The 11,802-nt window shown below is 40.4% G+C and overlaps 1 protein-coding gene across 1 annotated transcript; it reads right to left on the bottom strand.

Annotated features, from left to right (window-relative positions):
• Window positions 1–1,891: 1,891 nt before the first annotated feature.
• Window positions 1,892–9,787, bottom strand: LOC149276813 (protein Wnt-9a-like). Its single transcript, XM_089503254.1, has 4 exons — window positions 9,735–9,787; window positions 8,955–9,214; window positions 6,347–6,609; window positions 1,892–2,365 (listed from the first exon to the last, which is right to left on the bottom strand). The coding sequence occupies exons 1-4, from the start codon at window positions 9,785–9,787 to the stop codon at window positions 1,892–1,894; spliced, it is 1,050 nt and encodes a 349-aa protein (XP_089359380.1).
• Between the last annotated feature and the right edge of the window lie 2,015 nt (window positions 9,788–11,802).

The following is an 11,802-nucleotide window of genomic DNA, read 5'->3' as shown; positions in this document are numbered from 1 at the left end:
TATTAGGATTGATGCTTAAATCTGAATTAGCTAATTCAATAGGGAAACCCTATAGAGCAGAACTATCTCTAAATTTGGGTTGAAACTTGGGTGGACAATACACAGTATATTTGACAGGGATTATTTGGGAAGAGATCATTCATTTCAGGATCTACGCAAAGATCAAGTCAATTGTAGAGGCTCATCCCGTTTGTAACATTGCCTAAAGAGTTTTCATGGTTAATTCCATGAAAGTGTTTGATTGTTTCACAGCTTAGAAGAGTATGTTCTAGAAATTATCAACATTTTTTACAACTGGCAATTTTAATTAACCCTCTGTGTGTCAGTATAGGCAATCCATTGCCTGGCCGAAAAGTCAAGGAGGACCACTTGGCACTGTTGATGGTACCTTAATGTCGTGGTCAGGTTGTTTTGCAAGGGCATTCAAAAAGGGTTTATGAAAAAAAATAATGTTTTAACCTTCTAAGTTGGGTAAAGCTTATCTTGAAATCGAGATAAGAAACCAAAATGAAGTTGAGAGGGTCAAAGAAATGAAGTTATCAATCCTGATACAGGAGGGCAGGCTCGAGCTGGGCTCATGAGTACTAGAACCTAAAGCCAACCAAACAGACTTTGGTTGCACACAATAACTTACTGTATCTTCTAGACAACTTGGCCAGCTGGTACCCCAGTGTCATTCAGCCTCAGATCTTGAGGCACCACCAGCCAGCTTGCCCTCTGCTACAGGTGACTTACATTGAGTACGTTTGATTGAAGACCCAGGATTATATCTAATAGACTTTCCACCATGGCCCTAGCGTCTCCATACTGGTAACATGAGACCATGCTTAGTGTGTAATTGCTACGTACAAGAGGGTTTAAGGCTTCTAACATGATCAACGGCACCATAAGAACATCAATCCAAGTCCATAATGCCATCTTGCTTAAAACCATAATGATGGAACATTACTATTGTCTTAACTAGAATACATATCGTAGAAATATACATCATTATTATTTTCCAGTCCATCAACACGGGACTCAAAAATGGTTGCTTAATCCCCACGAGATTAGTTGTAATCAGAGGGTGAAGCAAAATATGTACGTCTATATATATTTATATATTTATACAATGAAAAATAAAATAAAAAATAGTGGTTTTTTAAGACAGTGATAGTGCTAAAAACGTATTTGAATTAGCTGATGCTGTGAGTCTACTTGACTTTGTAAAGCCACGTCGACCTTTACTCGTCTACAAAGTGATATCATGGAGCTTTTTCCAGTCAACACTCATTAAAAATATAAACGTATACAAAGACCAAAGTGGTGATTTGGTCTTGTGTAGTTTTTTTTTTCTCATTTTCCGTTTGCTGTACAATTATTAGATTTTTTTTTAAAAAATTGTCATTGCAATTTTGTCCTGCTTTATGCTTTTGTTACCAACCCTTGTGTTCGACTGGATAACATTCCAAGGCACAGGGAAATAAGCCTTTTTATCTCCAGTTTTTTTTTTTTAAAGAACAAAAATAAAAAAATTTTTCTAGAAGATCCAGGTGTCGATTACAATGTAATCTGTAAAATGTAAAGAGTAAAATGTTGTTATTTTATCTAGACTTTCAACGAAGCCGGCATGAATGATAAGGAGCGTATTATTTTATATGAAATGTTGGCACTTCATGTCCACTATATTTATATATAAAATATATACACAAAGGCACTTAATAGAAGTTTTCCAGCTCAGTCTCAAAAAATAAAATAAAATATATATATATATAAAAAAAAAAAAATCAGCAACACAGTTGGGTAATCTGTACCCTACAAAGTGCTTTCGATCCCATAATGTCACTCAAACCCTGTTTGACTCCATACGCCGCTGGTGGCCTCTCTTTGTAACATTGTCTACAAACCGTCGCTAATCCTTACAGGTATAAACTTCCTCCCTTTGCGTGCACTGTTTGCACTCCACGTAGCAGCACCAGCGGACCTGGCATTGGCACGGCCTGGTTACCACCTTGCTCTGAGTATTATGTCCTCGGCCGCAGCAGATGCTTTCGCAGTTCTTGTCTTTGTAACATCTCCGTCCAGAGGTTCCTGGCGAGTACTTGCTCATCCGACAGAAACTTGGAGAGTCATCAATGTAAATCAGGTCTGTAGTCCTTGGAATTTGGTCGCTGTGCCCAGAAACGGGTTTTTTGGGGGGAGAAATGTCCCCGTCTCCCGTAGCTTCGTTGGTGGTGCTTCCAACTTTTAGGGAAGTCTCGTATTTTAGCTTTAACTGTTTGCCGATCTCGTGAAAGGGCGACAGTTGTCTCCAACAGGTACGAACCGTGCAAGATCCGGATACACCATGACATTTGCAAGTGGTCTTCACTCCGGCTTTGATAACCTAAAAAATAAATAAGACACATGCGAAAAGTTAAAAAAAGTGTTTAAAAATCAACAAAAATAAAAAATGAGATACAATATAGACAAATTTTCTTGTATGTAGAATTCTAATCTACTGTTTAGGACCAGTGTTCTCCTTAAAAATAAAACTCAGAACATCAGAAGTCGAGTCTTAAAAAGCTATTTTTCTTTCAAAAATACCAAATAAGTCCTAAAAAAAAAAAAAATACCAAGATCTTCAGAACTTTTCTGAAGGGCAACTTTGCATTTTGTGAAGGCCCAAAATAAACAGATTTGAACTTTGTGTCCCATTAAAGTAGTTCTATCCCCTAAGGACCTGTACCAGCTATTAGAAAACACATTCCGTGATGTATATTGAGATTACCTCACCCGCGCCACATTTTTTTGGACTCATTTTTCTTGGCGCTCAAAGCATGAAGGTGATCAAAAACACAAAAATTAACCACAATATAGAGACACCACGACGATCAATCAGAGCCGATATCACCAGAGTGAGAATGTGACCGACGGAACATTCAGATAGTAGACGGTAACATTTTCCTAAAGTTCCATTTGTCTTCTGCAGTCTCCCCGCAAGCCCCTTTGGCGCGTATTCCGTTTGTCAAGCTTGGAAGACCAACTTAAATGCGGATAAATATTTATTGACAGACTCTTTATGACTTGGCTGTAAAAGTTCTACGTAAATGAGGAAAAGCTTCAGTCGGGCATGCATTTGGAACTGGCTCGTCGCCAAGCTCTGGTTTCTTAACACAGACCATTTCAGAAAAACATTATGAATATCTGTGACCTGGAGAATCAGAAACACGTGGGATGAGGTCAAGGCCTTCTCAAACGCAATCTTCTAACCCTCAGGTGCCTCCAGGACTAGTGATTGATGGTATCAAGGAAAGATTTTGCTCATTAGAGCCAGATTTTCGAGGAACGGTAAGATTTTGGATGATTAAAAGCGGTAGCGAAGGTTTACCAGCCAAGTCCCTCAACCTGACCCCTACGGCTGCCGGACCGCCAAGAAGTTGGAACCAAATAACTGCTTTTATAAATACAGTTCCCATCATAATATAGCTTATAATCATTATAAATCAATAATAATTTCAGTTTTTAGTCAGCATTATTGCTTCATAGCCATTTAGTTGAAACCTAACCGGCTATTTTACCCTCCAGGAAAATATAATAAAAAATACTAAAAAAAATTATAATATATAATATATAGTCGAGCCTCCTAAGAATTGGAAACTGGTTTTTAAACACTCCATGCACAAAAAGAAAAACCCCCACCAAAACATAAAAACACCTGCTTACATTCTTGTTGATAAATATTAGTTGTCCATGATAAATAAAAATGAAATTTTCCATATTTTTTTTTGCAATACTCATCTAAAAATGTAAATTTTTTTTTTAACAATTTTTTTTTTAAGGTTTAGGTTTTTCTTGATTAAACCACCATAGTATTTGGCTGCTTCCTTGTATTGGGAAGGCTGTCTGTATGGATTCTCTGCATCCTCACCGGGGGAGCACCATATATTGTGAATTTTAAAGTGTAAAGGTCTTGTGAACACATTTGACCCCCTTGTCTACAGCTCCGCACAATCCTACTCGCATTATTAAAGAAGCTGAGGTGCTCGGTCGCTCCAGCTGCCTGAACGTGCTGGGATTTGCAGTTGGCTGCAGCGACACAACCAGTGGGTGCCTAACCATGAAATAACAGTTTGCTGGAATCATGTCTGTCTTGTATCTGCCCCGTATCTCCCATCATGCTTGGTGACCCCTGAAATTCAGGTTCAATTATGTAACACAATCACTGCCCATTCTCGGCTCTGGTTTGCAGCCAACAACCTTGTCTGTCCACGTCTAACAACTGGCTATTGGATTTTTCATTTGCCAAGAAAAAAAAAAAAAACGAAAAAAGAAAAAACCTAAGAATTAAGATTCACTCCGGATACAATGTCATTACACATAAAATATATAATCACCAAAACTAAAACAAAAAAAAGAAAACACTATTTCAGGAACAAATAGGTTAACCGCTGCTTACGTAAGGAAAAAAAAAAAATAAATAAACGTATAAAAATGCCTAATAAAAAAATAAAATGTATAAAAAAAATATAAAAATAAAAAACTATATATAACTTTTTTTTTTTTTTTTTTTAAATAGCCCGGTTTTCTAGAAACAAATATATGTAGAACCCCCCCCCCCCCGCCCTCTACAGCCTATCTTACATGATCAGTAAGTGGAAAGCATAGACAACTTTGACATTCTCCATTATATCAAGAGGGGGAGGCGAATGGGTCAATACTGAGATGGTTCAATGCCGATCCCTACCAGGTAACCGCGTATCCCTTTCATGGAACCCCTTACATTCGTACGCTACGCCTGACCACACACACCTCCGAAAAGGTCGGCCCTCGGGGGATTAAGAAACTTAGCAACGGTTCGGAATACTAGTTTAAAAGTCCATGCTTAATGATACTCTGTTGAGAAACATGTACAAATTTAATTAAAGCATCCCTCGCTCAAGCGGAATGGAACTTTTAGTTAACCAGTTTAACCGGTTCACTGCCACAGGCCAGACTGCCCCGCAGGGATACACGTTACACCGAACCACGTGGCCTTCCTCTACCGCTAAGCGCATGACTGATTCAAGGTATATAGATTATATATATATATATATATATATATATATATATATATATAAATAATATAATATATATATGTCACCGGACACGTAAACACGTTACATGGTACTACAGTGTAAATACCATTGCGTTTCGCCAAGCTCAAAGACATTTCCATACATCAACTTGTACAGCGCTGCGGAATATGATGGCGCTATAAAAAACAAATCCTTAAAAGAAAAATCTTAAATTTGTCTAAATTGAAATCCAATGATTTCTACCAAATACCAAATGATACTAACCAAAAATAGTGCATTCTAATGCTCTTAGAGGGCTGTTGGGGGGGGGGAATTATGTATCAAATTAGACAATTTGGTACAAAGTTAAAAAAGTAATTTTTAAACATTTTACTAATCACTTTTAAGACCAAAAAGGAACCAAAAAAAAGAACACAAAAACAATAAAAAAAACCCAAAAACCAGCCAAATATTCACATTTTTGATGAATGACACAATGACAGCAGAAAAAAAAATAATTTAGTGATTGATGTGCTTTTAGGGGTTAAAGCACAAAAACGCTTTTAGAGAATAAGCCCCTGTGTCGTCGCCTGAATCAGGACTATTTTCTCAGAATATGCGGCGGTCGCTGGGACTTTATTTGGCAGGAAATTGTCTTTTTTAATAGATCTCTTCAGAATTCCGGACCCGTCAATCGGGGGGGGATGCGGAGGAGCCTCATCCAATTAGCTCATACCTTTGACCTCCCCCCCCCCCGCAGAAACTGAGGTCATACTGCGACACAATAGCCCGACTTGGGGAGATAATGACATCATGTGCCGTCGTGAAAATAGAATGGGGCGTTTTGTTTCGTCAATTTCAGGATGAGTCAAGGGTGAGATGGGTTGGACATCTTCAGGGACAAAGCAGGAACGGAATTAAGAGGGATATTTTTAGAATTTCCATAAATTTAACATTCTGCAGAGCCCAACATTGAAATTCTGTAAATACATTCGCTTGTTAGTTCTTCCACTAGTGAGGGCCAGAGCCGGCAGGCAAGAAACATTTTAGGCCAACGGGGGATGGGGATATAATGGACATGGCAATGTGGGGGGGGGGTACTGATAAATCCCCTTTAAGTATTTGCAAGGGGACACTCAGCTATCATATGCAATAAAGTAATATTTGGACATTTTTCTTATTATTTATAATTTTTACTTTGGGGCTGAATGGTTCAATTAGAAGGATAGGTCAAATTTGCCCAACATGAGCTAATTTTATATTCCAAGTATTCATATTTTTATCTCCTTTATTATTAAAGTTCAGTCTTTGCGTGAAAAGCGTCGGCTCACCTTGATTCCCACATTGGTGTTGTGCAAGTCCACTCGGGCTCGAAGGTCTTTGCTGTTTTTCTTCCCCAGAAATTCCTTGACGAATTTGTTACTGTATTTCAAGTTATCCCCGCAGCCCCCCCACTGCCAGGCCTCCCTATTCTCCAAATCCGGAGCCTCGTCACACGTGCAACGCTCCATGCGCCCCGCGCTGCAAGCTTTGGCCATAGCATGGGTGAGTCCTGCCGAAGAGATGGCATAAAGGAACGCCGTTTCTTTAAAACCTAAAAGAAAAAAAAATTGGTTAAAAATGCTTTTTCAACTGAAATAAAATTAAAACTAAGGAAAAAAATGTAATTAAATTTTGTAATAAATTAGAATGTATTTTTTTTTCATAAAAGCAGCAACAGATTAAATTGTGCGGCACAAAAAGTGATATATATTTGAAAAAAAAAGGCATGGAGTGCCATGTTCCCTGGAGCTTACAATCTAAAAAAGAAAAAAAAAAATTACTTTTAAAAAAAAGTTTGATTTGGATGGCTGTATTTTGAAGCATTTGCTCGGGGGGTAGAAAGTGGTCGACACTGGATACACACGCAGTGTGACTGCGTCCAGGGAAACAGCTGTGTGTATGTGTGTGTATGTGTCACACATAATCCCTCGTCTTATCTTGTCAAGATTTCGCTCCGTGGGGTCGGTGTCATATTTCCCAATTCTTACATTTGGGTGCAAACTTGCAATATATTTTCAGGTCTTCCAAAAAAAAAGAATGAGATAAGACCCGTTCTATCGGGGGTTAAATTGTGTCCATATCTGCTTTCCATTTGATGAAATCTCGTCTTTATATGTCCTGCTCCAACAATTTATGGCTGAGGTTATTTATACAAATTTGAAAAAGAGGTTTATCACCACGGTACAGCGCTGCGGAATATGAAGGCGCCAAAATGTAAAAAAGGGATTTCAATAGACGTTTATTTTGTCTTTAAAAGTCAATTTTTTTTTTTCTGCAGCCAATGTATTCTATCTAAAATATATACATTGTGAAAGTCCATAAAAAAATAAAATAAATAAAATATATATTATAGTTCCGTTTCAGATATTTTATTATGGATATTTTTTTATAAAAAATATAACAGGGTAAAAAAAAAAAAGAAAATTAAAAAAAAAAAAAATCAAAATCAGTCCAAAAAATTTTTTTTTGTAATCCAGCATTGGTTTCCTTGTAAAGTTCCTGATAAAAAATAAGTAAAAAAATAAAATTACTTCCCAGAAGCAAAGCCCCTACTAGGGTTTAGCGGCAGTCCTGCAGGATCCCGGCCAAGTCTACCAGGTTCATTTGACATTTGGCTTATGGCAAAAGCTAAATCGTCTCCATAACACAGCACCTGATTGCACGAGATATTCAGTAACAAGATAATAAACCCCAACTCAATGCATGCATTCTAACCTCGGGTGTCTCCAAAGCCTGCCACCCACAGCTATCCAATTTCAGGATTTTTCACATGACTAATCGGGACCGTTAACCGTTTCTGGATCGGAGGAAGAAAAATCCTTGCGGTTTTGCTCTTATGGACATCACAGGGTTAACGATGGATTCCTGCACCTTTTTATCAATATCTGATGGAATTGTGTGTAATAGAACTGCTCGCGATGCGGTGGGGGGGGGGATACAATGTGCTATGGCACTTAAAGGGTTATATTAAATATAAATGAACACTAATCAGGGTTTCAAAGGGGTATTTAAACAAAAAAAAATTCTAGTGATGGAATGGACTGATGGACTCAAGGGCTTTTGTGGCGCAACATGCGTTACTTCTCTGCAAAGGAAGAGCTGATTGAGAACATATTCAGCTGGTGCAATGAATTGAACGGGCCACTTGGCTATGGAACGGGCCACTTGGCTATGGAACGGGCCACTTGGCTATGGAACGGGCCACTTGGCTATGGAACGGGCCACTTGGCTATGGAACTGACGCGGTATTCCTAAATTTACGGATTCAGAGACAGAATAATGTCATTATATATACAGTATATCCATAAATATATAATACTATTTTTATTATTTTTACATATTGTGAACGTGGGGCGTTCACACTCTCCCGGGGATAAGGATGTGGAGTTGGTCGTTTATGTAAAGCTTTCATACGTTGGGGTCCCTCACAGGCTTACTTTACAACAATTCACCCCAAATCAGGACTCTTCTCAGTCTTGTCTCTTAGAGAGCCCCAAGAATCACCTGGTGCCCCAAGAACTCCCCCATATGCCCTTTTGGCCAGTGCTTTTGACCCCGAAATCACTGTGCACCCCTGCCCCCCCCCCCCGTAACCCTCTTGCATCAGCAGCAGGCAAATTAATGCAAATCCGTTAAATATCTGGATGTAAATGGGTTGGAAGCTGAGAAAAAGAGGGGTTACTAGTGGGGGACCTCAGGGATCGGTACTGGAACCCATAAACATCCATAAAGACCTTTTAACCCATTCATTTCCTTCAATTTTGAATGTATATATTGCATATTAATCTATAAACATTATATAGGTTTAACGTAAAGAACTGTAAGATGTAGTATTTGGTCCCCAACACATTTTGCGCCATCAGACCCGCGTGCCGAGAACTCCGTGGTGGATTGTACCTCGTTTAAGTAAACTGGCTCGGTATCTCCCTTCCAGGGTGCAGTTCCAACGTTCGAAGTGAAACTGGTATTCACACTCCTGCGCGCTCATGCTAATTGCCTCCATGAGGGTCTCTGCTACCCCGGGGTCACGTCTGCACATCCTGCGCTGCTTTCGCTCGAGTTTGAGCCGGTCACAGATTTTGTAATGCGCTTTGCCAGCGGCTTCCTCCGTTTCTGAAGTCAGAGGGAGGATGGTCAATGGTTCATTCCCCGTCAGCCTGCGCAGGAAAACAGAAAAAAATAATTTATATATATATATATTTTTAAATAATCTACAATGATGGGTCAGGTTCTGCACCACATGACAATTATGTGCACCCCGTAAAAAAATATATGAAAATGAGACAAACTTATACCAAATAATTGCAGATTCTTTGATTCTCTATGACATCACATACTATGATCCATTATAATATATTATTTTCATCTATATGACATCATATATGGTACTCAAAGTGGGACCTCTCTCTGGGTCAACCTACATTCTGGCCAACTCTATGGTTAAAGACACAGCACATAGAGTATTATATACGAGCCAACAGAACAAGATGTGCTTCCTAGGGGCCTTTAGTGGAGGATCGGTGAAATTTGAGCCTCATGTGGCTTGGGTGTCTTCCCTTAACCCCTTGTGTGGCTTTGCTGCCCCATCGGCTGAGGGTACTGGGAGACGTCATGCGCCAATGTCCTCAGTCACTCGTATTTCAGACCAGTGAGAAGGCAGATCTTCGCCGGCAGTACCCCTCACGTCTCCTATCCACTAACCCAGGGGTGAAGAATTCATCTCCCCGCATTATAAACAGCCGGCCCGGGGAGCTTCTCCAGCAGGAAGGGCTGAACCAGCCCCGTATAATGTATAATTCATGTAACTATTAAACCATACATTACACAGGGCCAGCTCAGAGCTTGCTACAGCAGAAGCTCATCAGACAGATACATGCATCGCGAAACGTTCAGGAGTCGATGACAACTATTGATACAATCGCAGCCACACATTTATGTCTATAAGTTATTAGTCCATTTCACACAAACAGTAAACTTCCACCATTTTTTTGTGGAAATCACAAAAACACGGAATGTCTGAATACATCCGACGCGGCAACACGATCGGCATGCGAGGATTTCATTGGTTCCCAGAGAAACATCGAATATTTCAGATTCTAAGGAAGGATTCGGGGAGGAATCCCGTAACGGGCGGGGAAATATTTCATGTTCCGTGGTTATCTCGGATCTCCCGAGCTGTTAGCAGGGTATCAGGTGAACAAACGGGAACGTCTTCAAAAATGTAGCAGGTCGGCTCTCGTCTCGGCGCAGTAACAACGAGCTCATAGTGAAGACCCGGGGCCCCCCCGAGATCGGAGCCTTTCATATATATCCAGCAGACCTCTCCAGCCAAACCAATCAAAAGGTCTCATTTCTCTTGTTTAGGATTCCGGGTCCAGATCTGGAGATCACGCCTCCAGAAAGACGAGGAGAAATCAGAGGGTCTTACTAACTTAATAGGTACGCGCTGGTACCGCAAAGGGAGACATAGGGTAGTAGATACCTGGAATGGGCTTCCAGCGGAGGGAGTGCAGGCAAAACAGTAAAGGAAATCAAGAAGGCTCAGGCTGTGCCTAAAGCTCGATTTCAAAAAGGGGCAGAAAAAGATGAGCCAACGGAATATTTTCATAGGTAACCACAAATTCAAATACTATGGAAATTTGGATTTTAACCCCTAAAATGCCAGGTTGGTGAGCAATCCTTTGAAAAGGTTGCTTGACAAAGCACAGTTCCGTACAACGTTGATAGAAAAATACACGATATTAGGGTTGAAAACAAACTCTGGAGCCTATCTACTAAACAGTGCCTCTATCATAAAAAGGTCAAATGTGGGATTAATCTCCTGTAACAAGAATCAAGCGGCATGTTAGCCCTGAATAATCGACGGTTACAGTCAAACAGTTCCTTGAAAGAGTTAAACTACACTATGGTTAAAAAGTTTGGGGCCACTTAGAAATGTCCTTGTTTTCAATAGAAAAGCATGTTTTGTCCATTAAAATAAGAAATGGATTAGAAATCCAGCGCAGACGGGGTTAATGCTGTAAATGACTATTGTAGCTGGAAATGGCTGATTTTTAATGCAATCTCTGCGTAGGCGTACAGAGACCCTTTATCACTCCCATCACTCCTGTGTCCCAATGGCCCATTATCACTCCCACCACTCCTGTGTTCCAATGGCCCTTTATCACTCCCATCACTCCTGTGTCCCAATGGCCCATTATCAGTCCCATCACTCCTGTGTCCCAATGGCCCATTATCACTCCCATCACTCCCGTGTCCCAATAGCCCTTTATCACTCCCACCACTCCTGTGTCCCAATGGCCCTTTATCACTCCCATCACTCCTGTGTCCCAATGGCCCTTTATCACTCCCACCACTCCTGTGTCCCAATGGCCCTTTATCACTCCCACCACTCCTGTGTCCCAATGGCCCTTTATCACTCCCATCACTCCTGTGTTCCAACGGCCCCTATCACTCCCATCACTCCTGTGTTCCAATGGCCCTTTATCACTCCCATCACTCCTGTGTTCCAATGGCCCCTATCACTCCCATCACTCCTGTGTTCCAATGGCCCTTTATCACTCCCATCACTCCTGTGTTCCAATGGCACGTTGTGTTCGCTGATCCAAGTTTAAAAGGATAATTGATGTTAGGAAATGGGGTAGACATACGGCTCCTGAATATAAGACGAGACCAACGACTGATTAAGAGGACGGGCAGGTTACGCAGAGGACGGGCAGGTTACGCGGAGGCCGCTCTGTATAAC

This window comes from Sceloporus occidentalis, unplaced genomic scaffold, assembly GCF_023333645.1.
Source record: "Sceloporus occidentalis isolate IW3139 unplaced genomic scaffold, rSceOcc1.0.p SCAF_224, whole genome shotgun sequence".
Lineage (NCBI taxonomy): Eukaryota > Metazoa > Chordata > Lepidosauria > Squamata > Phrynosomatidae > Sceloporus > Sceloporus occidentalis.
Note: the sequence above shows the minus strand (reverse complement) of the source record. Positions and strands in the feature narration are given on the sequence as shown.